Consider the following 27,932-nt stretch of genomic DNA (forward strand, 5'->3'; position numbering starts at 1 on the left):
TAGGTTGAAGGGGTGGGGCCAAGGGCAGGCAGCCCTGCACACCACCTGGAGCATGGCACTGGGTCCCCCAGCCCTCAGAGTGTTGCAGAGTTGTGGAGTGGTGCTCCTGCGGCATTTCAAAGGGGCCTGGAGCTCCTGGCTGCCACTGTTGCTATTACATTAGTGGTGGTGGCTGTGAGCTCTTTTGAAATGCTGGGCTCCTGTGCAATAGCTCCCTTGCCCCCCCTCCCATCGGTAGACCTTCCCTGAGGGGTCTCTATAATCCAAAAGATCCTGTTTTGGTATGAGTAGCTCTATTGAAGTCCATGGGACAACTGAAGTGAGCAAAGATTAGCCAGTGAATGTAAGGTTTGGCAGGATTGGATCCAAAGTCACATCTTCCATAACATATTGTTTCATGCTAATGACTACTATAGAAAATTGAAAAAACTACCAGCAGAAATGGAAAATTTCTCCTAACTGCAGAATGTAAACCCATCATGCGTGAACACAATTATTGTCACACTTAAACGTGGTATGCTAGTCTAAAGACCAACTATAAACTGAGGAAAGTCTAGTAGATTGTTATATTTCATGCCTGAGTTATTTGAGTAACATCTTACATTTTGTTCCTAAACAAATAGTAATGTATGGCGAAGGGAATCAGGGGACTCTTACATTAGGAAACAAGCTGTAAAATGTAAGAAATTTACTCTTTAGAATCTTTATTCTCTCTTTCTCCTATTGTTGTATAATTGATTACTAACACCCCCTTTAACCCACCTTAAAGGGCAAACAGGAAATTCATGTTTTCTTTCATCAGCCCATCCCTCTGAAAAGCGTTCAATATTAAAACAGTTTGCGAGGAGCAAGGCAGAAGAAACAAGAGGCCCAGTTAGACCGTGGCAACGTTAAGAGATGCGTGCCTGATGCCTGCAGCAAGTATCAGCTCTTGTTCCTGTACAGTTTTTGCATGGGGAAACCAAGTTAATTGGGGTATGGCTCTGTTCTTTGCTTTATGTGTGACCTTTTATTATCTTTGTGGGCCTGTAGTTCATACAGTGTCATAAACTGTGGGAAAGTCTTCCATGTAGTGTTATCAGCTGTTTGAAATTAACTTAAAAATTAAATGTCTATGTTTCCTTTTGCCTGAAGGCGTATCAAGCAGAAAACTGCTAGGGAGGTGAGATTATTGTGGTTGTGATTTTGCTGTTGCTGTCCAAATGTTTTGTTTTTTTTCTTTTCTTTTCTTTTCTTTTCTTTTCTTTTCTTTTCTTTTCTTTTCTTTTCTTTTCTTTTCTTTTCTTTTCTTTTCTTTTCTTTTCTTTTCTTTTCTTGCAAGCTGCTCACTGGCAGTCAGGTGTTGTGATGGGAGTTGGTTTAGGAGGGGTTACATGGCGTAATTCCCACGAATGTTGGAGGAGGATGAAAAAGATAAAGAAATTTTGTTTTTCTGAGCTGGAGGATTCTCTGCATGACTTCCCCACTGATGGGATCATGTGCTTTCAGGCTGAGATTTTATTAACAATTCAAATGGAAATTGAGGGCACAGGAGGAGCAGATTCTCACATAAACTTGATCTGTCCATGAATGCAGTTCTCTGTTTGCCCTGACCCTGCATGGCTTAAGACACTGCCTGTGAGGCCAGAGTGCCAGACACAAAGAAAGAAATGAAAAGCAAGCACATTCCAGTAGTCTGCACAAAGGCAATGGAGCAGTTTCTAGCAGTCTCCCCAGAGAGAGATCTTATCTCCTTGCACTGAAATCCTTTAGAATGTTTATTTGTGCTTTAAGCACCCAACGCTTATACATCGAGATGATGCTGATTAAACTCTAAGTTTCCTTAGAAAGCTCTGTGTGTCTGCGTGTGCACACGTATGTGCTCTGAAAAATATTTTCTTTATAACATGTTTATTAATGTTGTTCAATTAGTATTAAAACACAGCAAACCCTTTCATAAACAAACACTTCCTAAGGATTTTTTAAATCAAAATATTATTGGATTATCATAATAGGTAATGCAGGCAAGTATAAAGGAAAATGGCATTCTAGAGATTAAATATAGTAGTAACAGGAATATTATCAGCATTATTCAGAGGTATGCAAAATTTCAGTTTGAGATCATATTACTTTTTTAAACATTTATGATGTTGAGTCACTGATGTGGTACGTTTAACTTTTCCGCCCTCATGAAGGTTGTTCCTGAATACCTGTATCAATTAAAACATTGTGAATTCTTGATTGACTTTGGGCTACGAAGCCAAGCACCACACAAACCTGAGGCATAGAGTGAATGCATGAAGCAAGGTTGATGTGGAGACATCTGTACTGACATTGCTTTCTGCCAATGACAATAGGTGATGCTGCATTGCATCTGTGTTAATAAAACATAGTGGAGATGAGAGCTACAATGAAGAGATAAAAAACAGTGACCGAAATTCATGTTCACTGTATTGTGATGATAGTAGGAATATCACTAAAATGCAGATTTCCTCTATCAAACTATTTGAAAAATCAAACTTCCTTTAATCAAAAATCTTATATGAATATCTTTAAATCTTATATTGAAAGAACACAAGAGAATAAACTTTCTGCCATTTTAGCAAAGATACAGTTTTATCCCCCATTTAGTATCTTTTTTTCTGGTATTTATGGTAACAGATCATAACCATATGTTTATCCATTTTCCTCAGTGATTAATTCCTTCAAAAACTTTTGATATGCCCCAAAGAATTTATATAAGTAATGTAGTGGTTGAAAAGTATATTGATTGAAATAGTTTTTATTCTGCTAATTTTATAAAGGTTACAGTATCCACAATTAATTGTTGTACTTAGTCTAATTGTTAGAATTAGTGGCTGAATTGGTTTATTGCTTTTCTTTCATTTGATGCTAATGAATGACTTTATATTATTAAGTTCAAACCAAATTAGCATTTTCTCCTCTAAATATTTGAAGTGGTAATCTGACAAATTAAACTCTTTTGATATATTTTGTTATTGCTTTATAGACGTGATAACTGCAATGCTGGCATTGCTTTTAAACTACTTCTAGAAAAAAAATTATCTGTACAAGAGCTTCAAGTTATTTTTCTATGGAGGAATACATTAGTATCATGAAGCATAAATTGATTTATGTGATAGAAGTTTAATCTTTCATATTCACATACCTCTTAGTCACTTAAGCAGCAATTACTTTTAAAAAGCCTATAGGTTTTTTCCCTGCCACTTAAAAAATAATGTTTTCCTATGATGATTTGCTGAGTGACCGTTTCTTCACTGTATTTTGCATCAGGCAGTGAAATCAGGTTTGCTATAGTGTGATGTTTATTGTTTTCCAAGTGTGTTTTTTTCTTTGTAAAAGTTTTTTTCCCCCCGTGTAAAAGTTTTTCAAGTCTAGAATAGATGCAGAATATAAACATCTGTTCCACTTTCACATACAAGTAAGATAGGGGAAATAATTTCCTTTATAATTAAAGAAAACGAGAAGTGATGAAAAATCTGTCATGAAAGTTGATGTATTGAGGTTGAATCAAAGTAAACAAAAAGGAAGAGCATGAGAGTGAAGTATGAGTTTAAATTACTTGTTTAAATGAAATTCTCAGTTATGTTGGTGGCTCAAAAGGATATAATATTAAAGAGTAAATGGCAAAATAGAGAGAAAAATATGAAAACTTGAAAACCTAAAATAGTGCAGGACATTTTTTCTAAGATTTTATAAACAATTTTAGGAATGATACTCATTTTCCTAAGGGACTGATTCTGGTTCACTACCGTCAATGGGAGTTTTGCCTTTTTTACTTCAATGGGTGCAGGAATAGGTTCATAGTGAAACAATATTTCTGGGATCACTCTTTATGTGCTGCTTATCTTTGTTCTTAATTGCACAGTTTTTCAATATTTTTGTATTAGTATTTTTCAATATGCTACCCTGAATTTTTGATTCCTTCAAGTGTTTTTTCTTGTTCATCAATATATCGTATCAAAAACTGATTTGAGAAAAGTAACATTTAACTTATTACCAATACATATAACATTTAAGTGTCTTAAATATTACCAAAACACATAATTTTAAAGTTAAAATTTTAGATGTTTCTTAAGCAGATTTGTACCAGCTCTTTAAAAATTTGCCTTTAAAAAAAGGAAAGTTGTTGAAAGAGAGAAACTTGGCATTTGTTAATGAAAGAGTTTATTCTTACATATGTGCCATTTGCAGGACTGGCAAAAAATAGTGAAATAAGATTCTTGGCAGGTAGGATGGTTTTAAATTTTGTTTGAAACATTGAGAGATTTTTTTAACAGTACTTCAGTTAGGAAAACTTTAACTTTCCTAGAGTTGAAATGCCCCACTAATCTTGAAAACCAGGCAATCTCTGAGCCCAAATTAACTTCCAGACAAAGTATGAGCCTTTTAAATGAAATTAAATAATTGTATTCTGTTGTTAGTTAAGAGCAACTGCAGCTCTTCAGGACTTTTAATGAGAACTGAGATTTGGGAAGCAATTTAAAATGTTTTTAGTAAAATACTTGTTATGTAATGTAGTCTATTCAAGCAACAAGGCTAAAGATTAATGTTCACATAGATTTTCATTTGCCATTACTTAACTGATATGATTAAGCTTTATTCTTATCTACTTCTCACCTTCTAGTCCCTTCAGGGTGTTGTGTGCGTGTTGGAGAGGGGCATGTGTAGACACTAGCTGCCAATAAAACATCCACGCTTATCATAACCATTACCATAAACAATTGAGCTGCATTCAAGCATTAGAGTCCGGTGTCTCCCTATGTCCTCACTCCACAAACTTCTTTCCAGACCTCCGTCGCTCCCAGACTATGGCGTCCTCTTCACTGTTCTCTGGCAGTGCCCACTTATGTGTCTGTCGATTTAACATTATCTGTACTCCAGGGTCCTCCCCTTCCAGGGAACACCCAGTTCCCCTATATCCTTGTCTCAGTGACCCACAGCCAGTCTTAATTTAGCTTCTGCCTCAGGGGCAAACTGCAGTCTGAAATGACCATTCATCATTGGCAAGGAGGTGTGGACATGCTGCCTTTGCCTGTCCTGGATGCCTCTCTGCGGCCTTAGTAGTCTCAGGCCTTGCTTCAGATCCTGCAGCCTGGGAGCTTGCCTGGCCAGAGCTTCCCCAAATCTGTCTTCCTTCCCTAGCTCTGCTCTACCTCCAGAAAGCCTCTTGCTTCCCACGCAGCCAGGTCCCTCCAGCCAGAGCAAGAGTAAGTCCTGTTCTCTCCCTCCAAGAGCCCTTCTTTATATAGCCCCCAGCTAGGTCCTAATTAGCAATAACTGAAGCCCCAGCTCTCACTAAGGACTGTGTTTTTCCCATAAAGGGCCAGTGCAGGGCAGGTGCCCTGTCACACTTATTAATGGCAGCCCTTAGATTTTGGTCTAAGTCTTTGCTCTGCCGTTTGGGATATATGAAGAAGCTGTGTGATGGTGGTATGAAGCCACTTCTGCAGTGACTCAATTCTGGAAATGGTTTAGATCCAGTTTCCTTAACTAAACAATTAAGAATATTGTGAAAGTTGCTCTAAGTTGTACCACCTGCAATGGTTCCCAGTGTGCTGATGCAGCAGCTTGCAATGATCAGAGAAAATCTGCACTCTGGCCATGTCTTCTTCCCTCATCCGCGTGCTTGACTTTATATAGGTGACTGCAAGTAGCTTTCATACATTCATAGAATCATAGAACTGGAAGAGACCTCAAGAGGTCATCAAGTCCATTCAGTCCCCTGCCCTCACGGCAGGACCAAGCATTAGATCATCCCTGACAGGTGTCTGTTTAACCTGCTCTTAAATATCTCCAGTGATAGAGATTCCACAACCCCCCTAGGTAATTTATTCCAGTGTTTAACCATCCTGACAAGTCGTGGCTGGTACTAGGGGTTGTGATATCCTGAGTAGAAAATATTTTTGCATCCCCAACTGACTGAACATGAAAACAAAGTTCATCAGGGTTTTGGTACCCAGAGTGGTTGCCGTGATCATTCCTTTCTGAAGGTCAGCCCTATATGTTGTAGGTTCGTTGATAAGTTTTACTTGTGTTATATTTTCAAAGAGGCAGACTCTTATCCCCAATAGAAGAGTTTTGGCCTTTAGTAACACTCACTACACCATAGGAGGAGACTGGAGTCAGGAGCTACAGCTCTGCTCTTTCCAGTCCCACTTTCACATGCCTATAGAGTTTGGGTGGAGAGGGGGAAGGTAGCGGTCTCCTGGATTTTTAAAAATAATTGGAACATCGTAGGATTTCATAATCTACAAATGAAATGATCTGAGGTTATTCTGGATTATCTGGGTGTGTCTACGCTGTATTCATAGCTCAAAATAAGCTACGCAATTTGAGCTAAACAAATGGAATAGCATATTTTGAGTCAATTTCAAAATAACTTATTTCAAAATCTGGCACTATCTACACAGCACTTGTTTAAGAATAAATCGTTATTCTGAAATGTCCCTCATGTCATGGAATGAGATTTACAAGGATGTTGGAATAGTGAGCCTATTACATTTCAAAATAATAGGTGTGCTCAAAAGGCATGGAATAGCTATATTGGGATACCTCCGGTACCATGCTTCTTGCATGCTGTGCCCCACACGCCATTCAAAGCACATGCTGCTCTCACTCCTAGCCAATGTGAGCTGTGAGATTGTGCTGGTGATAGAAGCAATGTCTCTGTGCATCCTAAGGAATGCACAGAGACATTGGCAGCAGCAGCTTCCAGGAGCAATGTGGGGTTACAAGAAGCAAGTAGACAGCCTGGGTACCCTGCTATGCCATGGGCCAGAGAGAACCTTAGTCATTACACTGTACCGTGTGCTCGACAGAAACATTAGGTGGGTTTGATCCAACCTGTAAGCCGTATTTTGCCCACCCCACCCTAAAAAAAGTTTCTTTCCAGCTGAAAGCAAAGAGGCATGAAGTCAGAGTTTGGTTGGGGGGAGAAGTTTTTTTTTTCTTTTGCTGTTTGCTAAGATGCATATCTATTTATTCCTTTCCCCTTCCATGTCAAATAATGGCCACTTGATACGTGATACTCAATCAGCTTTGATGACAGCTGGTTGGGGCATCAACTTGTCCTTTGTCTTCTAGAAATATGTTTACCTACTCTCGGGTCTTGTCAGGTAAACACACATTAGTTATGATTTTAGCTTATGTTCATAACTTTACATATAATGAAATGACATACATTTTACTGTAACATTATTGTCCAGCAAGTTTACCTTTCACAGGATATCATACAAGGGATATTTTGTAGAAAAATTATCACAAAATTTTATGGGGTGTGAATACAGTAGTGCATTCTATCACAGTACTATGGCACTGTTGTGCATAGACTGTGATCCAAGGAGACCATCCCAGTGATGAATAGAATTAAACTAATTACTTTATAAAACAGTAAGATGAATTAGTTGGAGAACTACTGCTATAGCTCATTAAGAGCATGTCCACACTGAGGGTATGTCTACACTACCCACCTAGTTCGAACTAGGGGGGTAATGTAGTCATACGGAGTTGCAAATGAAGCCCAGGATTTGAATTTCCTGGGCTTCATTTGCATGAAGCCGGCCGGCGCCATTTTTAAATGCCGGCTAGTTTGGACTAGGATTGAAACTGAAGATAGTATTTATGTGAATGCCTACAAATCTATGTTATCAAGTTCTGCACAGTTCTAAGAACCTGACTTATCATGAGATACTGAGTTGGAAACAGTGTTCCCTCTAAGCTGTGCAGTTTAACAGATGATTAACCAGCCCTGCCCAGTCAGCTCCTTGCATGGAGCCCTGAGTCTCTGACTAGGTGGGGCTGATTAATCACTTGTGAAGTTGTGCTGCCAGCACCTTAGAGGGAACAGTTGTTGAAAGCTTTCTTCAGGTGGTGCATCTTATTTCTATCTGGTCTGCACATTGCTTTTGTTTCTAGGGCTACGTCTACATTGGCATGATTTTGTGCAAAAGCGGTCGCTTTAAATTTCTGGGAGGATTCTGTGTGCTGCAATCTAGCCCCAAGTGTACAATTCCCGTGAGCCCTTGAGGAAACCAGAAAGGAAGTGTGTTTGTGGGGTCTGCCTCTCTCCATATGGAGAGAGGCTCAGCAGTCTGGGGACTTTCCATTGTTTTGGAACAAAAGGGAGCTAGGATGCTGTGGAGGAACTTTATCCAGTTTAGGAGCTGTTATGTTGCAGCTACAGACTGGGACTGAGAGCTTTTGGAACTGGGATCTAGCAGGCTGCTTCTGATTGGTCTAGAGGGGAGAGACTCATTGGCTTTGCCTGTGGCTCAGAAGGACTACTCTACACCCAGCACACAGAAGAAGACTAGAATCATCTACTCCGGCTGCAGAATCTTCAAGCACGCCTATGCAAGTATATGGGACTGTGAGTCCTGAGGAGTGCACACTCTGGGATAGGATAAATGGTGTCAGTGCAAATGCCAGATAGATAAGCTCCTGTGACCTGCTTCTGAGCAACCCAGGGAGGAAAAAGGGGGTTATATTTTGGAGGCACCGCTGGGATCAGGTAAGGATGGAACAAATACTGAAGGGTGCTTGTTCTGGCAACCTAATAGCCCTGAAGCTGCAGCTTTCTGATTCACGCCAAAATCCTCCCCCCTTCTCCAAACTGGTATGGGACATCAGGGAAGAGGAGGATCAACTGGCTGCTCGTGAAGCTTGTCACATTCCCGTGGCTTCAGCATGCACAGTAACCTCTGTTGCTCCTCCTGGTTGGCTCACCACAAAAACCCCCTTTTTCCTCCCTGGGTTGCTTGGGAGCAGGTCACACTCACAGGTGTGCCTGGGTGCCTGATGGTTTTAACATAAAAAGGAGATCCCTTTTAACATAAAAGGGGATTCCCTATCCACCCCTTTGCTGCTGTTCCTTGCTCATAAAGAGCATACAATTGCCGTGCCTCCACCTGGCTGGCTCTGTACACACTTAATGGTGTGCCTTGGGAGCCTCCAGGAATAAAATTCCAGCAATAATCTGGATCTAGCTCCAGAAAAACAATTACAAATCATAAATAGTATACATCTAATAGATTACAGTAGAATGAGCAATCTTTACTTAACAACTTAAAGAAACAGAGTTTAACAGATTATCAGTGAATAACATTAACAAAGTACACAGAAATAATAGGAGCTTATCTATTTGGTATTTGCACTGCCACCATTTATCCCACCAAACTTTCTTCCTGGTTTCCTCAAGGGCTCATGGGAATTGTAGTCTCTGGGGCTAGATTGTAGCACGCAGGATCCTCCCAGAAAATAAACAGAGGCACCTTTAGTAAGGGGACTACACAGATAATATACAAATCCAGAATAAAAAGACAGTTTTACCTCATATATTTTAGTTCCTCTTTTTTCTTCAGTGTCTGCAGATGTTTTTATCTACTAACTTGTTGGGGATCCTATTACTATGGTAGTAATCCCTATGGCTGTAATGAATACATCTCTTGCCTGGAGAGTGTAGAAGTTCTTAATGACTTTATGGAACAGCCAGTAGGAGAGTAAGTATTACCAACCCCTATCTAGCTCCTGCTGAAGTCAAAGGAAAGACTGTCAGTTACATCTACACAGCAGTGCTAAAGTCAGAATAAGTTACGCAATACAGTCAAAATAGCTTAATTTGGCTATTGGTGCTGCTTATACAGCAGGAAGTCTACTTCCTTCAACTTTCCTTACTCCTCGTGAAATGAGGGTTACTGTGAGTCAGAGTAAGAAATCCCTCAGCTCGATATTATTTCATTAGTTATTCCAAAATATAGCTGCTATATAGACCTCATTGACTTTAATGAGAGTTGTAGTTGGGGTCTTTATGATATGCACAGCTGTCAGTATTGCCACCTAAAATGAAGCATCTGTATCATGAAATGTATTCTACCATTGGCTACATTCTGTCAGAGCACCATCTCCTACATGTACGGGAGGGAGGGATTTATTTTTCATTGATAATTTTTGTGATCTGAAGATTTTAAGGATACAATCATTTAGTCACTGCCTCCGGGTATGTCTACACTACAGCGTTAATTCGAACTAACTTAGTTCGAATTAGTTAATTCGTACTAAGCTAATTCGAACTAACGCATCCAGACTAAAAAACTAGTTCGAATTAGTGTTTTGCTAATTCAAACTAGCATGTCCACATTAAGTGGACCCTGAACCGGGGTTAAGGATGGCCAGAAGCAGTGCCGGCAGGGCATCAGATGAGGACTTAGAGCGTGGAGCTGCTGTCTCAGGCTAGCTGAGGGCTGTGCTTAAAGGGACCCGACCCCCACCCTGGACAGATAGTTCTCAGGGTTCCCCGCTTGCTAAGCAGTCCTGGCTTGGATTGCCTGGAGTACCCACACTGGGCACACCACAGCACTCGGCCATCAGACCGGCTGCACTTGCCGCAGGCTGCCATCTGGGGAGAGGGAGCAATTGGGGGACTGCAGGAGAGGTTCCACCCCCAGAAGCCCACAGAGCCATCCCAGTCCTCCCCATCGGGGGCTCGTACTCCATTCCTCCCTCACCTCCTTCCACTTACCCCTCCCTAGCCCCCCTTCCTGATGTACAAAATAAAGGACAATTGTGTTCAAAAATAGAATCTCTCTTTATTGAACAAAACTGGGGGAGACTGGTTAAAGGAGGTGGGAGAGAGGAAGAGAGAGGATGGGAGAGGGGAGGGCAACTACAATGATCAGAGGTTTGGAACAGGTCCCATATGAAGAGAGGCTAAAGAGACTGGGACTTTTCAGTTTAGAAAAGAGGAGACTGAGGGGGGATATGATAGAGGTTTATAAAAGCTTGAGTGGTGTGGAGAGGGTGCATAAAGAAAAGTTCTTCATTAGTTCCCATAATAGAAGGACTAGAGGACACCAAAGGAAAGGAATGGGTAGCAGGCTTCAAACTAGTAACAGAAAGTTGTTCTTCACAAAGCAAAGAGTCAACCTGTGGAACTCCTTGCTGCAGGAGGCTGTGAAGGCTAGAACTAGAACAGAGTTTAAAGAGAAGTGAGATAAAGTCATGGAGGTTGGGACCATGGAGTGGTATTAGCCAGGGGGTAGGAGTGGTGTCCCTGCCCAAAGGCAGGCTGGAGAGGGATGGCGCGAGACAAATGGCTTGGTCACTGTCTTTGGTCCATCCCCTCCAGGGTCCCTAGGGTTGGCCGCTGTCGGCAGACAGGCTACTGGGCTAGATGGACCTTTGGTCTGACCCAGTATGGCCATTGTAAGCTCAGGGCTCAGGGTCGGGGGTCTCAGTGGACCACCTTGATTTTCATGCACACCTGCTCCTGGGTGGCCAGGCTGGCACCTCTCCTGCCCTAGACGGCCACTTTCCTGTGCCTAGTGCGGAGTTCGTGGACGAGGTCCATGATGTCCGCACTAGACCAGGCGGGTGCCCATCTCTTGCGGTCCCGGGCAAGCTCCTGGGAGCCACCAGCCTGGTCCCGGGAAGAGGGGGAGGGCTGGGGGGAATCGGGTGGCTGGCTCGAGCCGTGCCAGGTGCAGGGTCTGCTGGCTGGGTGCTGGCAGGCTTGCACCTGGCACAGGCGCACCGTAGCCAGCCCGTGCCCCTTTAAGGGATCCGGGGCCGGGAGGGGGGCAATAGAGTTTCCCTGGTGTTGGCCAGAGTGGCCACCAGGGAAAGCTGGGGAGGGCTAGCCTCCCACTAGTTTGAATTAAGGGGCTACACAGCCCTTAATTCGAACTAGTAAGTTCGAACTAGGCTTAGTCCTCATGGAATTAAGCTCGAACTAGCGGAGCGCTAGTGTAGCGCCTATCAAAGTTAATTCGAACTAACATCCGTTAGTTCGAATTAACTTTGTAGTGTAGACATACCCTCAGAGAGCAGTAGTTCATGGAGGCAGGGCTGGATTAAGAAATGCTGAGGCACTAAACTACATCAAATTTAAGAGGCCCCATTGCATTATCAAAACGTGTATTTTATTGTCACAGAAAGGACAATGAAATAGAAATAAGGAAGTTTTATATTTGCATATATACCTGTATATAGGCAAGGTTGCAAATAAAAACTTAGTTTTTTTTCTTTAGAGGCCTCTCATACTCTGAGGCCCTAAACTGTAGCTTAATTTGCTTGTACATAAATCTGGGAGTGCCTGGAGGGAAGTTTAGTTTGCTTAACAGTTTCTGAATGGGATGTTTGGCAGGTTAATATCATGTAACCCCCTTTTTCCTCCCAGGGTTACTGGGGAGCAGGTCACACTCATAGGTGTGCCTGGGCGCCTGGTGTTTTAACACCAAAAGAGATCCTGAGTACCCCAGTGGTGATGGTGTTTAGCTGGGGAAAGCCCTATCCACCCCCTTGCTGCAGTCCCTTGCTGGCAATGAATGTAAAGTGGCGGTGCCTCCACCTGGCTGGCCTTGTACACACACTGGTGCCTTGAGAGCCTCCAGGAATATACTCATTCCAACATAAAGCTGGATCTAATTCCAGAACAACTACAAATCATATACATCTAAAAGAATACTTTAAAATAAACCATCTTTACTTAACTAAACAGGGATTAACAGATTAGCAAGGAATAGCATTAACAAAACACATAACAATAACTGAAGCTTATATAGCTAGACAACAGTTACTCCACCCCAGAGTGTGCACACCCTTATACTCAGTCCCAGACACTTGCTTGCGTTGGTGCGCTCATGTTGCAGCTGTAGTGAGGGTTTGGTCCAGGCTAAACAGCAGCTCTGTCCCAGGCAGCACTCTTCCAGCAAGGCCCAAACTTACTGCCTCATGCTGTGCCTATAGGAAGCAGCCTGCTAACTCCCAGTTCCAACAGGCATGTAGTAGCTGCATCCAACAGCCCCTGCACTGGGTCAATGTCCTTGGCAGTAGCCTGGCTCCCCCTTTGGTTCCAAACTGCAAGGCAGAGTCCCAGACTGCTGGGCCTCTTCTTCAAGCACATGGAGAGAGCCTCCTCTCTCTCACAGGAGTCCCCCCTACCTCTTTCGTTCCAAGGGCTCATGGGAATTGTAGTCTGGATTGCAGCACAGGGTCTTTTTAGAATAAAACAGAGGTCCCTTTAGTAAGGAGACTACAATCATATAAGTACATGATGCGTTGGCCATTACCTAATTTTTTTTAAATGAATGACACGAAATGTCTGCCCCACGAAAGCTCATCACCTATAAACTATCTTGTTAGTCTTTAAAGTGCTACATAACTGCTTTTTTGTTTTACCAGGAGTAAATAACATTTAAAATATGCAGCATTTGAAAGTTAAGGGGTATATCTTAACACTTACAATAACTTGAAGTTCAGAATATATATAGTTTACCAGTATCGATGCTCACAATTCAGAAGCAAGGGAGTCTCATATCTATTACATTATTTTCCCTTCTAAGAATGTTACCAGAAAAGGAAATAATAAACATAATCATATAGTACTGAAGTAAAAGATATTGGTAAGTTTTCATTGAGATATCATTATAAAAGAGAAACCGTAGGATAGATTGTACTTTCAATGAATCATACTATTTGTTTTGATATAATAATGGCAAGTCAACTAAATTTTTTCAGCCTGTTAAACTATGCTGTGAAGAAGAAAAATCTAACAAACACTGTGAGCAGGATCCTTTTATTAGTTTGAAAAGCCTTTTCTTGTTTGAAAAGTCATGTTTTAGCACAACCTAGTCCTTCTGTTCTGGCTATTTTTGACTGTTGTTTGGTCAACAGATTTTTTTTTTTTTTTTTTAAAGGCTGCTTTCATACTGAACATGGCCATCGTAATGAGGAAACAAAGCAATGCAGTCAGCCAGGCAGGAAGAATTATTTATTGAAGTTAAAAGGCCAAGTATTTCATCAGCTGGATTTTAATAATTTCTGGCAAAGGTGTTTGTACTTAATCAGCAACTGTTTCAATATGGAATTTAGTTTCAAACTGTAATATGAAATTGTGGCTGAAATCATAAAGAGAACATTTACCATGGGGCATTGTTTTTAAGTGTGTCTTTATATACTAATCTAAGACTGAAAGTTGATAATACTTTTAGTTTCATATCCTTTTATTTTTCAAATAACTAATCTGTGTATACAAGTAATTTTATTTGTTACTCTTGTGCTGGCTCCTTTTCTTTGCTTAATTTTGTTTATCATGTATTGCACCTTATTTTAATTTGGATGGTTAACTTGATAGGACAAGAACTTCCACTTGCTATGTGCTTATAAATTGCCTATTCCAATCAGATTCCAATCCTGCAATACAAATTATAAATAAGATTCCAAGACTGATTGAAAGTAAGTAAACATACAAAATTAATTAAAATATATATTCTCTAAGAATGAGACATTACCATTGTATGATAAGTTGTATCAGATCCTTGGAATTGGTAGTGGTTTTTTTTAAATACATACTTCATACCAACTGACATGGATACAATACATGAACATGTTCTTGCTTTCACATGTACAGTTTTGATCTTCATTTTATGTCTGCTTGCAATCGATTGCTAGGTGAAGCTAGGGCTTTTCAAGAAAAGTCTAGGATTATGTCAGCCTTTGCTTTTAGCACAGTGATGAGGTTATCAATAATGCATTGGAGATCTCAGGATCCTTGGACAGAGGGAAATCACAGCTGGTCATGGTTTATGGTAGAATTTGCAGATTTGAGGTCACCCACATTGCCAGTCAGACAATCTCTGTCTTTCTCATGGGGATGAATGGAGTTATATTTGAAACATTGCCTTTGAACATGTTGTTTGGAAATTCTTATGTTTCTGCAACATAGCTCTTAAAAGCAGCACCTGTAATATTGTTTGCACTGGCCTTTTGAAACTTAGCAGTATTGTTTTATTATTTTTCTTAAAAGTTTACTCATGTACTAACATCTTGCTTGACAGCAGTATTCAAGTACCACACTTACGCTTTCTGGTCACGGTGATGGCTGGTAGTAATAGCAGAGAATATCTGAATGTGGAAATGCAAAGCTGTCTCTTGTTACATTTTATTGATCTCATTCTGGTGTCATTCAATTAAGACAGAAATGTGATGGATTGTCTCTGCATAGATTCCTCCTTTGCTCACCAACCACTCCCCATAAAGCTTTTTTTTAAGGGCAGAATAGAGGAACTAATCAAAGATGTTATGTGATTTGAATTACAGATCAAAGCTAGATTTTAAAATCTAAAGATAGCTTGAAAAGCAATATCTGCAAATTGCACATTCTGCATTGTCTTACCAACAATACCCATCATCAGTTAAATGCCATCAGTTGGTTATTGGACTCAGATTATAATATGATAAAAACTTCTTCCTATGATCTGAATTTAGTAAATAGAAAGACAAACTGCCATGCTAATCAAAGAAGCTACATGCCCAATGCTCCGAACAACTTCCTGGTTTTGGGTAAGCTATAACTTTTAGTTAGATAAAACATCTCAGGAAAATGTACTGATCTGAAGTATGCGTGTGTGTGTGCGTATATATATATATATATAAAACTGATCTGAAGGGTGTATTTATCTATATTTATATCTGTAGTTTAGTTTAGATGCAAAAAAACCCTGTGAGCAATTTTAAAAATGGAATAAAAAACACTGGGCCTCTTCAGGATCTGGCCCAGTATTTAGATTGCTGTTTAGTGTTGACTTCAATGGTTAGCCTGATTGTGATTAATCAAGTAAGTAATTTTGAATTTCTAAAATATGATTTTAATACACTAAATTAATATTAAGGGGTTGACAGACATTTTCTGGAGTCGAACATGGCTTTGTGTCAGGGGCTATGATCAAGGATAAGTTGCATTTCATTATAGAGCTAAGTAATTTCAGATTTTAGAAAGTGCACTCTCCACTGTAATTTTTTGCAAGATTCAGACTTTCAGAGCCCTCAGGCTATAATTCCTTGTGTTTTCCAAAGTTCAAAAAAGACATTGTGTTATGGAAGTTAATACTGCATCAGACTTTCCCCTTTGTTTATATGAAATATATAGTTCACAATATTTAAACAACGTATTGCATATGATACATAACAGAATAAAGTGGAAGTGTCCTGGTATTTCTAGGGATTTAGAATTAAATTTCAACATATTAAACCTTTTCAACAACATTATCAGTGGTGGTTCATTAACACAACTTACTGTAACTTTTTACATAAAACACTTCACTAAGGTGAATTTAAGGGTTTAGGTTCAAAGTTTAAGGGAAAAAACACAAAAATAAATATTAGAAAAGCAAAAAATCCAGAGCACACATTTCACTTCTCAACCAAGGCAGCCCATATATCTTAATTCTGGCACCATAGAGATGCCAAGTTTTCTTCTTCCCTCCTTTGTATGTTGAGTGTATATGGTGTTTATTCATGGAAGCATGATTGCTTTGGGTCTAATGACTCTTGAATAATTAGCTGCCACATGGAATCACAGGTCTCAGCCCTTGGCATCTTGCAGAATTAAGATTACCTTGAGAATCAATTAGAAGACATTTAGAAGATTACCTTTGCTATACTATTTGTTCAATGAGAAATTAGTAAAATTATTTATTTGCATTGAACATGACCACAAAGCAGCCATAAAGCTGCCCAAGTGTTGTACAATTAAAAATAAGCTCAAATTTTTGCATTAAGCTGACAGCAAATCACATGATGAAGTAGAAGTAAATAGTGGAAAAACTATGACACCCTCCCCTCCCCCTTGGTTTGCAAAACCCAAATTCTCCAGTGATATTCACTATGCCCTATTCCATTTGTCTTTGATGTCTTCAATGATTGTGCTTGACAGTTTTCATCCCGACCTGTCTTCCTTCTAATTTCCAGGGGGAGGGGGAAAGTCCATTAGACCTTAAGAAAAATGGTTTTCCTGTGTGGGTAATTATGCTCTCAGCTCACAGAGCCATCTGAAAGGGCAATAGTCTTCCTATGCCTTCATCCAAGTAGACGGAATAGGCATAGTCTCCTTGAGGCTGCCATTACAGAACTACAATGGCTAGGAAGTGTTTGAATGGTTCTCCCCACCAATACACTAGTTGTCTTTGTGGAGCAGGACATAGCGACTCTTACTTTGTTGCAGTTGTAAGACTGGCAGATCCTGGCCATCTGCAGGAGGAATTGAACCAGGGACTTCTGAAACTTAGTGTATGTGCCTCTACTGCATTAACTAAAAGACAGCTTGCTGTCAGCTAAGGTTGTAGAGCAGACTCGTTATCTCTTTTTGTGGTCTCTGTATTACTAGATGGGACGATGCACCACACCAAGAAGGTGTGTGGGTTACACAGTACCTTCATCTGAAATTACATTAGAGGAGGTATCCTCCCTATGAGTTTGGAGGGAGGAGAAGAAAGATCCCTGTACTTGATTATGGGTATCAATACAATGCCTAGCAGCCCTCATTATGGTCCAGGACTTCATTGTGCTAAGAACTGTACAAACACAGAACAAAATGATGCTCTCCTTCCCTAAAGGGCTTACAGCCGAACCTCTGGAAGACATCAGAGATGAATGAGGGCAGTAATTGCCCTTGGGAGAAGAGATCAAGTCTAAGGTAGAATGAAGCCACCTGGATTTGTTGGAGGGGAAGATTGGGGAAGAAAGTGATGTAGGCGCTGGCTAGAGTTAGGGAAGGGCCTGAGCAAGAATGAGGAGGAATGGACAGAGAAAAAATGCATAGTACACTGTGTTGCCCACACTCATGATTGAATTGCAAGTCTCATATCTGAAGTTTTATTCATGCTGTAATTCCCAGGGACAGTGATTATACGGGAATTTCTGCTTTCATTTAAATAAATAAGCAAATCTGAAGTCTTTGTGTTGGTGAAGAAAAGCTTGAAAAGGAGACCTGAGTGCACTTAATAGCTCAAAAACCTAGAAGGAAAAGCTGTTTTTAAAATCTCAGTACTTTTAAGCTAATCCAAGTAATTTCTGGGGCCTGACTCATGATTTTTGAGTGTTTGGGTTGGCAGTACTGAGTGTACACGTCTTTCCTGTAGAACCAGGAACCTGAGTAACATCCCCATTCTCAATGTCAGCTTCACAGTCAGAGAGATTGATCTGGACCTGAGTCCCAGAGTCTGATCCCCTCCACCACATTTTTCTTAAGTAGAAGGACTGGGTTTTTGGTATCTCCTATCTCCAGTCTGTTTAATTTTGAGTGTATTTGCATAAGATCTTAAGCTGAAAATGTAGACATATAAACTGTCATCAGGCAGGTTCAGTATTAAAACTCCTTTGAGACAAATGGGAACAATTCACACTTTTAATAGTATTGTTTCCGTAGGCAGCTGTTGGGCTGCATGCTTAGAAAAAACATTTTCACCCACCCCACCAGTGGCTTTCCCTAGTCCAGGAACTAGACCCTGTCCCAAACCCTGTGTGTGTAGAGGTTACCAGGAGCCTAACTGCATAATGCAGCAATGAGGAGAGTCTGTGCAGCACTGCTTTTTGTAGACAGCTGGTTAGGTAGCCTCCAGGGCTGTCTGTGCAAATTACATTAAGGGCAGAGAGGTTAAAATGGTTAACTGGTTAAATGAGAGTACTTAGCTATTTAACATCCTTAACCAGGGGCTGCTCCTGGAGTCACTCAGAATCCAGAGGGTGCCAAGGTTCCATATGGCCACCTACCAACTGGAGTGATTCTTAGAGGTGTAGCCCGGATTCTCACGCAATTTGTGTAAACTTGGATGGCATTTGGAGGAAGGAGCACAATTTGCAGGAGGCAGAAGTTTGGACAAGGCAACATGAAGCCAGTTCTGTTGGCAGTGGGGCTAGAAAGCTAGCTGCAGTTGCAGCATCACTATAAATTATTTTCTTACTAAACTATTTAGGTTAGGTAGCATGCAGTTCTCTCACATTGGCATGTAGCTTTGAGCTTGTGCTATATGTGACACTACTGGGATTTTTAATTGAAAGTTTAAATGACAGAGCAAACCTTGGTACAAAAGCCTAGAGTGGGAAGACAAAAGAAAGGTACAGTGTCTTATGGATATAGAAGGTGATTTAGGTACTTTGTGATTGGATTGTCACTTACCTACTGTGTTTTTCCATAGATATGGTGCCAATTTTGTCAAAATTACAACAAAACAAGCTGAATCTTAAAAGGGGTGTTTTATGACAAAACAAATGTTTTGAGTTAAAACTCCATTCATACACCTATTTATATGGATGGAGTAGAAAAATACTTTCCTATTTTTACATTCTGGATAGTTGGTTTCCTGTTTTTTGTTACAGTCTACAATGGAAATCTCCCTCTCTCCGTGCCCTAAGTTTCCCTTTTTCTGCTTATGCAACATGTAGTCTTTTTTATATTATTTCTTCCACTGAAATACCTTGGAGGCCTTAAGCACCAAAATTACATTTGTATTTTTTAAAACTGGAAAATATTTACTTCCAGGATTTTACTGTGACAATGTAGAAAATATACAGGCCTAATGGAAATACAGATTGGGCGATGGGATTACAGTGGGTGTCACTCAGGTTTGTAATAGTAGGGTCTGGTACAACTATAGGCCACAACAGTTGTGCATTAACTGGTGTGTTGTGAAACAAAAATCTAAAACCCATCACCACCTGATGAGTGCACCTCTAACAGATCTGTGCTGCAATTGACATAGAAAAACTTGAAGAGAAATGGAATTTTTGTCCCTCTAGCAGTGACAAGGTGGAATCATATATCATTTGATCATCTGTGTAGAAACAAGATTGGGTAATGGGGCAGGAGTTTGCTAAATATATATATATTTTTTAATATAGGCATTCTTGAAACTTGTATCTAATCAGTCACTTGTAGTTGTCTATTGCCTATCAAGACTGAAAAATGTTGGGTTAGGGACTTGCACTGATAATGTGTTTACAGTATCTAGCACAATGGTTCTCCAATCCTGCGTATAAATAGTAATGCAGTGAAAGTGTGAAATTAGGGTTAGAACTCTGGCCTTTGCCATTGAAAGCATAAGCCTTTTGTCATTTGAGCTAAAAGACAGTATAATAGTCTGTAGCAGATTACTAATATATGCCATAATATAGCTTGTTAACATATAGCTCAATAATGTTAGTTTATATTTTATAAAAGTAAATAATTGTAACCAAAAAAATCAAGTATTGAAAATATAAAATGTTTTGTTACTTTGAAAAATAGCTCCTTGTAGAGCTATAAGAGGAAGGAAAATAGTCATCTGAGGATCTATTTCCTATTTTAAATATATACATAATTTACTAGTTCTTCAGGCATGTAAAATGGGATTTTCTGAAGTACCTGAGTGACTAGCTCCTGTCTCATCTTTACTCTTTTCTCAATGGTGCTTTGAATATCAATTCCCTTCTCTACAATGGTGTTTTCTCTGCACTCCTGAAAAGACAATCAAATTACAGTTTGGACAACGAAACCCATTTTAAACTTCAATTGTTCCTAGAGCTGAATTTGCACAAATTAATTTTAGAGGTTTGTGTACCAATTTTTCCTCTGTTAATTTACACACTTTTCAGATGCCCATGCAATTCTAGATTCCAGGGGGAAAAAAGTCTGTCTGTCTGCATATTTTCATCTCACCTTCTCATGGGAAAGGGCTAGAACTCTCTAAATTTGTTGTCATTAGCTTTCCATCTAAATTTTCTTTTATGTTCACACATTTTAGAAACTGAAAGAGTGAAGGTTTTTTTTTTTTTTCAAAGTAACATGTGTGGTTGTGGCCTATTGTGCATTTTAGAACAGAAGTACTTCAGTAGTCTGAAAATGAGCCAGATAACCTGTGTATTAGAAATTGGGGGGAAGGGGTAGGAGAATTAAAACAAAAATAGAGTAGAGCAATAAGCATTTGAAGTTGACCTCCAAAAGCAGGGAGAAGGGGATTGGCTTTATGTTCTTTCATACATGGTACAGTATATAGAACATTTGAGCTGTTTTTAACCATAGAAATGTCAAAAGTATCAAATTTTGTTATACCTGTTTTTGTGGGAAGCCCAAAGGACTAGAACTGTGTGTTGAATCTTTCCCAAAGAAGTTTTTCATGTAGTTAAAGTTTTTAAATAGTTATTAGGAAAAATGTTAGATCAGAATTATAAAGTCTGACTTAAAAATCCCCCCCTTCTCTGAATTATTCAAGTCTCCAACTATCGTGAGGGTTAGAGCATTTTCCAGGCCCTTAGGCCAAATCCAGGTTACACAAGACCCAACATTACTACTATAGAAACAAAACAAAACAAAAATAACCTAAAAAATCCCTCCTTTGCTTATGAAAATCAAATTTTTGTGCCTTTTCTACATCATAAGGTAGCAAAACAAAACTCAAGAACAGTTCAGTTAGCATAGGTTATAGAACAACTGCATTTTCCTTATATCGTGACCTTTTTGTTTTATTATCGGTGATTTCCTCCATCAACAATAAACAGCCCAGACACTTATAGATAAGGCTTCAGATCAGGAGGATTTATTTGAGCTTGTGTTTCACTTTCATCCCAGATCCAATATTTAACCCATCCACAGTAATTTTCAACAAATGTAAATGTTAGGTTTAATGAGGAATAAGAACAATGCATGTTAATAGGCTGGTGAACTAGGCCTTGGCGAAAGAGTTCAGGTAAAAGTCAAACAAAGGGGGAGGGATAGGTCAGTGGTTTGAGTATTGACTCTTAAATCCAGGGTTGTGAGCTCAATCCTTGAGGGGGCCATTTAGGGATCTGGGGCAAATCTGTCAAGGATGCTACTTGGTTCTGCTGTGAGGGTAGAGGACTGGACTCAATGACCTCTCAAGGTCCCTTCCAGTTCTATAAGATGGTATATCTCCATATATTATTATAAAATAAAATTTTGTATATTAACTAGAAAAGCATCAATACATAAAATTAGCTTGGGCCAAGGAAGCAGCCATACTAGTGACCAGACTTAATGGTAGTTGTATTAAAGGTTTTAAAGTCAAGACAGGAGTACCACTACCATCGACTTCTAGCAGCAGCGGCAGCAACAACAAAACCCACAGGTGAATCCAGACTACTTCCCCTTCATCATGTTTTTCACTGCCAATTTAAAAATGTGGGGGGAGGGAGACCATGAGAGTAACACACTGCATGCCCAGTTTTATGGGTGAGATTAAAGAATCAAGTGCATGTACATGGCACTAGACGCGCATCTTGAAAAGGTTCTAGTAGTGCCACATTCAGTGACAAAAGTCCTGGTAGATATGACAATGATGATGTTATCTATACTTATGTAATATTTGTAAAAGGAAGAGAATGGAAATCAGGATTGTGAAATATGATACAAAAAGTTGAGAATAATGCTGGTAAATAGTAGATACTGCAAGTGCGGATCACCTGAGAAGACAGATTTTTCTGTTGCTATTTTTTTATGTAGTGTTTCTAACATGCTATTAACAGTATGCATATCTTCATTTAAATCAGGGATATGGATTTCTTTTAAAAGACACATGAATTTGTCTGGGCATTCAAAAATCAGCTATAATTTAGTCTCATATAAGTAGGGTATTGGGTAATGGCATGAATCTGTTGCATTCTTGGACTACTAATAAAATTCATTTATTATACCCAGTAGACAGATTGTACTGGAAGAAAATTAAGAAAAACAGGTAGTGAGAGTGATGAGAGGGCTTGCTGAAAAAGTTGGAAGTAATTATTACCAAAGTATAGTATTAAAATATTAAATGGGGGTATAATGACCAAATAATAATAATAAAAAAGGAATAGAGTCCATGGATTTAATGAGAGACCTGCCAATTTACAGTATAGAGGAGCATTATTTCCAGGTCTGTAGTTTACTGTTATGTGTAGGCTATTACCTATTCCCATGTTAATATATAGCAGCATAGGAAATCTACTAAAAGGCACCCTTTGCTGCTCACCTGAGCCCTTTGTGATTCTCAGTCCACTGAAATAATCGACTTCATATCTATATAGAAACAGACATTAACTCTTGCATACCACAAACTATTTCTTTGCTTTTTAAAAACGTTCTTAATACAAAACTACTCTTAAATAAACCCACATTCTTTAGTCAAGTGCAAACAGTGCCTGCAACAGTATGGCCATCCACTTGCTTAATTATATTTTCCAAAAGGTCATTGGTTTAAGATCAGCATTTACTCCACTGGTTAGGTATACAATGCTTTGGCTTCTAGTTTCTATAACAACCCTCTGTTACAAGAACTCCAGGTTTACACAGAAGGTAAATTAGCAGTTTCCCAGCTCCCACTGGCCATTTAATTGCATAAACAAACAGTAATTTGCAAACAAGATTAGCAAATTTGCATGCAAGTAGCCCTATTTAAGTCAGAGAGAGTTCTGTGGTTGACTTCAGTGGGATCAGGATGTCAAAGCTCCTTAATGACATATACATCATTATATTACATAAGCCCATACAATAGATTTCTGTGCTTTGCATAACTTACAACATCTCATCATCAGCCTCTTAGAACTCTCCTTCTCAACTCAAAAGTTCTTGTAAAAATGGAGATTCTTTTAACTTCACGGCAAGGGGATGTATTGGCAGAGACTTGCGTGTTTTAAAGTTACCCTCAGAACATTTCAAATACATAAGAGAAAAGTGTGTGTGCGTGTAAAACGACAAACACTTTCCAAAACTGCAAACACTACATTCCCTACCTATATGAGGTAGGACTTAAGGACACATTGGTAGCAGGAGTTGGAAGAAAGGCAATGAAGGGGAGGGGAAACAGGATATAGCATATCTTCTTCTCTTTGAGTTCTTGTTTTCCAAGAAAGGGACCTCTTAGCTGACTTTTGTTGAATTCACAGCAATCATTACATAAGTCCATGAGACTCTTGTATGAAACTAGTAAAATTATAACATTATTCCATGTTAATATCTTAAGTGTTATATCATTCTCTTGAATTGTAGAATATTTTTCTCCTAAGAGCAGTGGTAGTAAATACATTAGAAGGACAATGTAGCATTGATCTGGGGAGCTGGACAAAATGACCAAAAGTTCTGTTCTGTCTCTGATCAGTTTTTTGGATAAATCTGTGATTCTTCCAGGTACAGATCTTTTCAATACAATATCAGACAAATGCTTGCATTTTTATAAGAAAACAACAGTTGTCGACAGATATAATATCCCAGTTGTGCTTTCATATCTTGAAGAACTTTATAATCATCTCATGAAAATGTGCAAGTGCTGAAAAAGCATTGTGAAACATGCTCTCCTGCTTTCTTACACCTTTGTGGTATCGAGGGCAGATGACAGAAGGAAGTGAACCTTGCCTACACCTTGTAATGCTAGAAATGAGTGAAAATGTATTTACAGTTCCTTTCTCTTTTCTCCTGGAAAAGGAGTGGTGGTAGTTCCTTACAATCATAGGGTATGTCTAGACTGCAATGCTGTTTTGGGCTACCAAAGTATCCTAAAATAGCTATGGCGCATCTTCACAGCAAGTCTGTTATTTTGGGCTCACTATTCCGACGTCCCTGTAAACCTCATTCTACGAGGAGAAGGGCCATTTCAGAATAGTGCTTTATTTCAAAATTTGGCACTGTGTAGACAGCACCAAATGACAAAATAAGCTATTTTGAAATAGCATCAAAGTAAGATACACAATTTACGTAGCTCAAATTGTGTATCTTATTTCGAGTAACGGTGCAGTGTAGACACACCCACAGATAATTAATTTCATTTGTTTCCTTAGTGTGAAGGATGAATTGGGCATGTATCTGCTTCTCTTCCAGAGATTCTTGGCTGCTGCAAGAATACTGAGGAGGCAGGTATTTTGCTATTCTGATCTGGGTTCTGTCACTGATCTGCATAACTGACCTTGGGCAACTCGCATAATTTCTCTGTTCCTGTTTCCCCTTCTGGAAAAGGGGGCTAATTATATTCACCTCTTTTGTAAATAGCTTTGATATCTACTGGTAAAATTGCCATATAAGAGCTAAGTATCATTGATTATCACTGCCCAACCTCCATTTTCTGGATCTCACCTCTATGCCTAGCCCCAGTGCCAATCTTTTGTGCTACTTCCAAAGCAGAAATTGAATAAAACTAATATGGCTATCCATGGGTTTATCAATAGCTCTTGAGAAACTGTTCAGTGTCCTGTTGGTTTTTCTATTTTAGAGCTGAGCAATGCTACAAGCAGCATTGGAAGCACCAGAGCTACCTCTCTGAAACTATAGAAAGATGCAGCTAACATTTGATTCACTTGGGGAAGGCTATTTTCACAACTGTAAGAGCTAGAAATTTAAGTTCACATTTTTTAAAGTGAAATCTTAGCTTTTGTAGAAATTGATGGTGTATGCTGCGGCAACTCCATTTGCTAGAGAAAGCATATCTCTTGCTATTGGTGGATGAATTTTTCCACTGTTGGGTTTTGACACAAAGTCAAGATACTGAAGTTCTACAGGCCAGATCTTTAGTGTTACCAGATTTGCCCAATACTCTGGGGTATGCTCATGCTCATTTATCAGGGTTACCCTTATGGGACTGGGGAAGGTTAACAGTTCTATCAGTGTGCTGTTGGTGCTTCATATGGAGCTGAATTCTCCCTGCTGCCAATTCCCCCTCCCACTGGAGCTCTCCTGCAGGAACTAGGTTCCTCAGGATGGGGTTCTTCCCACCTTAGCAACACACACAGACACTCACACCCACTAATCAGAGCACGTCTGAGAGGACTGGGTACTCAGCACTCACAAGCTGACCCCCTCATATGTCCCTGGACTCAGCTGGCTGGGTTTCACAGCAATGCCACACTGTACCCTCATGTGCCTTTGGACTCCGTGGGCTGGATTAAACAGCACTTTAAGCTGCCATCCTCATAAGCCCCCAGGTTCAGCAGCCCCTATCCCCACTTTCACACCACAGTCATTCACAGGTAAACCACACGATGAGCAAACCCCACAGGATTTTGGGCACTACAGGGATCTTTTGCTTGGGTACAAGAAGCGTTGTTGCAGAGCGAATGGGGAAGCCAAAACAACACCCCTTAAGGAAGAGTGAGCAAAAGAGAAAGAAGAGAGAGAAGCAACCAGTTTAACAATGAAAGTGATTTATTTCTGAGTAGTGAATAGATATCAAACAGTTACAATATTAAATCTAACAATTACAATATTAAATCTAAATTGAAGCTGATTACAAATGTTAGGTAACCATATAACAGTTTACACAGGGCAGGGTCAGGAGGCTATGCTTAGAGAGATAGTTGAGAGAGAGAGAGAAAGAGAGAGAGAGAGAGAGAGAGACCTCACCACTCCACGGAGCTTGCACTGATCGGGGTTCCCAGATGATGATGGTAGCCGGGGGTCCAGAGGGCAGGAGAAAAGCAGGACAGAGCCCCCAGCACGATCAGACAGGAGATGAAGAAGTCTCAATGGAACTGATGCAGTTTAAGTCCAGGTATCAGAACAGTTTTCTTGGGGCAAGGATAGGAGTTTTATAGAGATAGTTCAAAGAGAAAGAGGAGAGACAATAGAGACTGATCACACCTGGTTATGGGTGATGTTCCTTGAACGAGCTCACAATGCAACTTGGCAGTTTCAGTATTTTAGATGTCAATAGGATCGTTACTAGAATTGGTCTGATAATGACTAATTTGGGTGTGAGCAGGCTTAGGTTCATTAGCATCTGGAGCAGGAATTTCCCATCAGGCAGTGCTTCTCTGCTTTCGGTGTCCCATAGTTCAGTGCGGTTCCTGCCTTGGAAGAGCTGCTCTCCATTCTGTATGCTAATGAGATGTCCCTCTGTTCCATCTTTAATGCAAATGAGGCTGGGGTGTTTCCTTAATTGTATCACCCTTGTCTGAAGCAGTTTAGGTGTGTCTTCCCCGGCCTTTTCATTGCTTTGTCTTTGATTCTAGCAGAGGCCTGAGGGAGGGGAATGGTTTTCCATGAGTGTCACTCCCTGACTCCCCAAGAACACAAGGCTGACAGGTGACCATGTTCTGGTTCCCCAATAATCAAAGAGCTAGTGGGTAACATTAGTTTTTGAAAGAAAAAAAAGCTAAAATTGAAAAAGCTAAAATTGGTTTCTTGGCCATACAGTTTAAGTTGCCCATACTGTTTTTTTTTAAATATCTTGAATGGTGTGGGTTGATCTACTATGGATAGAATTTCCAAAGACATATTCCTGGAGCATATGGTCAATGTTTTAGCTGTGATTATGGTACTAGTTCAAATTTGTATTGCGCAGTTACTAAAAATAGCTCTGTTCGAATTTTTGTGGGACAGTGAGGGAAGCTTAAGGATGTACACGCAGATCTCAAAAGCACAACATGAAAATAATCATTATTTAATAGTAAAAATGGTAATCTAAAATATGTATGAAATATTGCTGATCTGTGTATTATTCAATATTGAAGTCCAGTGTTCAAAGGAAAACTCAGATAAGTAAAGCTAACCATGGGATTCAGTGCTGAGAAACAATTTCCCTGGCTTTTTGCTTTACCAGTAAATCACTTCTCTGTGTATGTTAAATCATATATAGCTGTTAAGGCAAAACATTCTGTTTGCCACTTGATCCACTGTTGAAGAATTTGCTCCACAACTAAAGTATAAAAAAGAGGAATATAAGCTGAGAAATATACACAGTAAAAATTTTATGGCTCTATTTCACATTGGGGAAAGCTCATGTAAATGAACTCCCATTCTCATGAACGACAATGTTGTGTCCTAAGTCCTTTCTTCCTCTTCGGCTAGAGCTTGGAATACTTCAAAAGTTATTACAGTCCTAGGTATAATGGTAAACTTTGTGTGTGTAACAAGAAAGACAAGTCCTGAACTAGTTGGCACATCTAAAAGAGGGTGACTCCTGTTTTAGTCAAACATCATTGCACTATGACTCCTTTCTGACAAAAAAATAAAAATTAGTACATGACCCCAGAGGGAGACCAATGCCTGGGCCTTCCCAAGCTCCACTGGGATGGGTGTCCAAAGCTGAACCCTGTAACCTGAGCCCCACTTCCAAGGGCAGAAGCCCTCAAGCTTCGACTTTGGCCTGGGGCCCCACCAAGTTTTAGGTCAGTCTTGGCAACCCAATTAAAATGAGGTCGTT

General features: G+C 39.8%; 1 protein-coding gene across 5 annotated transcripts in view; it reads left to right on the forward strand.

Moving 5' to 3' along the window:
* The window catches only part of LOC149525675 (uncharacterized), a 444,259-nt gene that overhangs the window by 200,970 nt on the left and 215,357 nt on the right, over positions 1-27,932 (forward strand). The window contains exon 4 of one of the 5 annotated variants that reach the window (XM_089773546.1): positions 803-24,007. The exons of the other annotated variants lie outside the window; for them this stretch is intronic. Coding sequence (XP_089629672.1) covers positions 803-832 — 30 coding nt within the window. The 3' untranslated portion in view covers positions 833-24,007. Of the gene's footprint in view, positions 1-802; positions 24,008-27,932 lie in introns of those variants that run through there. 5 annotated transcript variants of the gene reach the window in all.

Source organism: Pelodiscus sinensis, chromosome 1 (assembly GCF_052426305.1).
Source record: "Pelodiscus sinensis isolate ZL-2025 chromosome 1, ASM5242630v1, whole genome shotgun sequence".
NCBI classification, from domain to species: Eukaryota; Metazoa; Chordata; order Testudines; family Trionychidae; genus Pelodiscus; species Pelodiscus sinensis.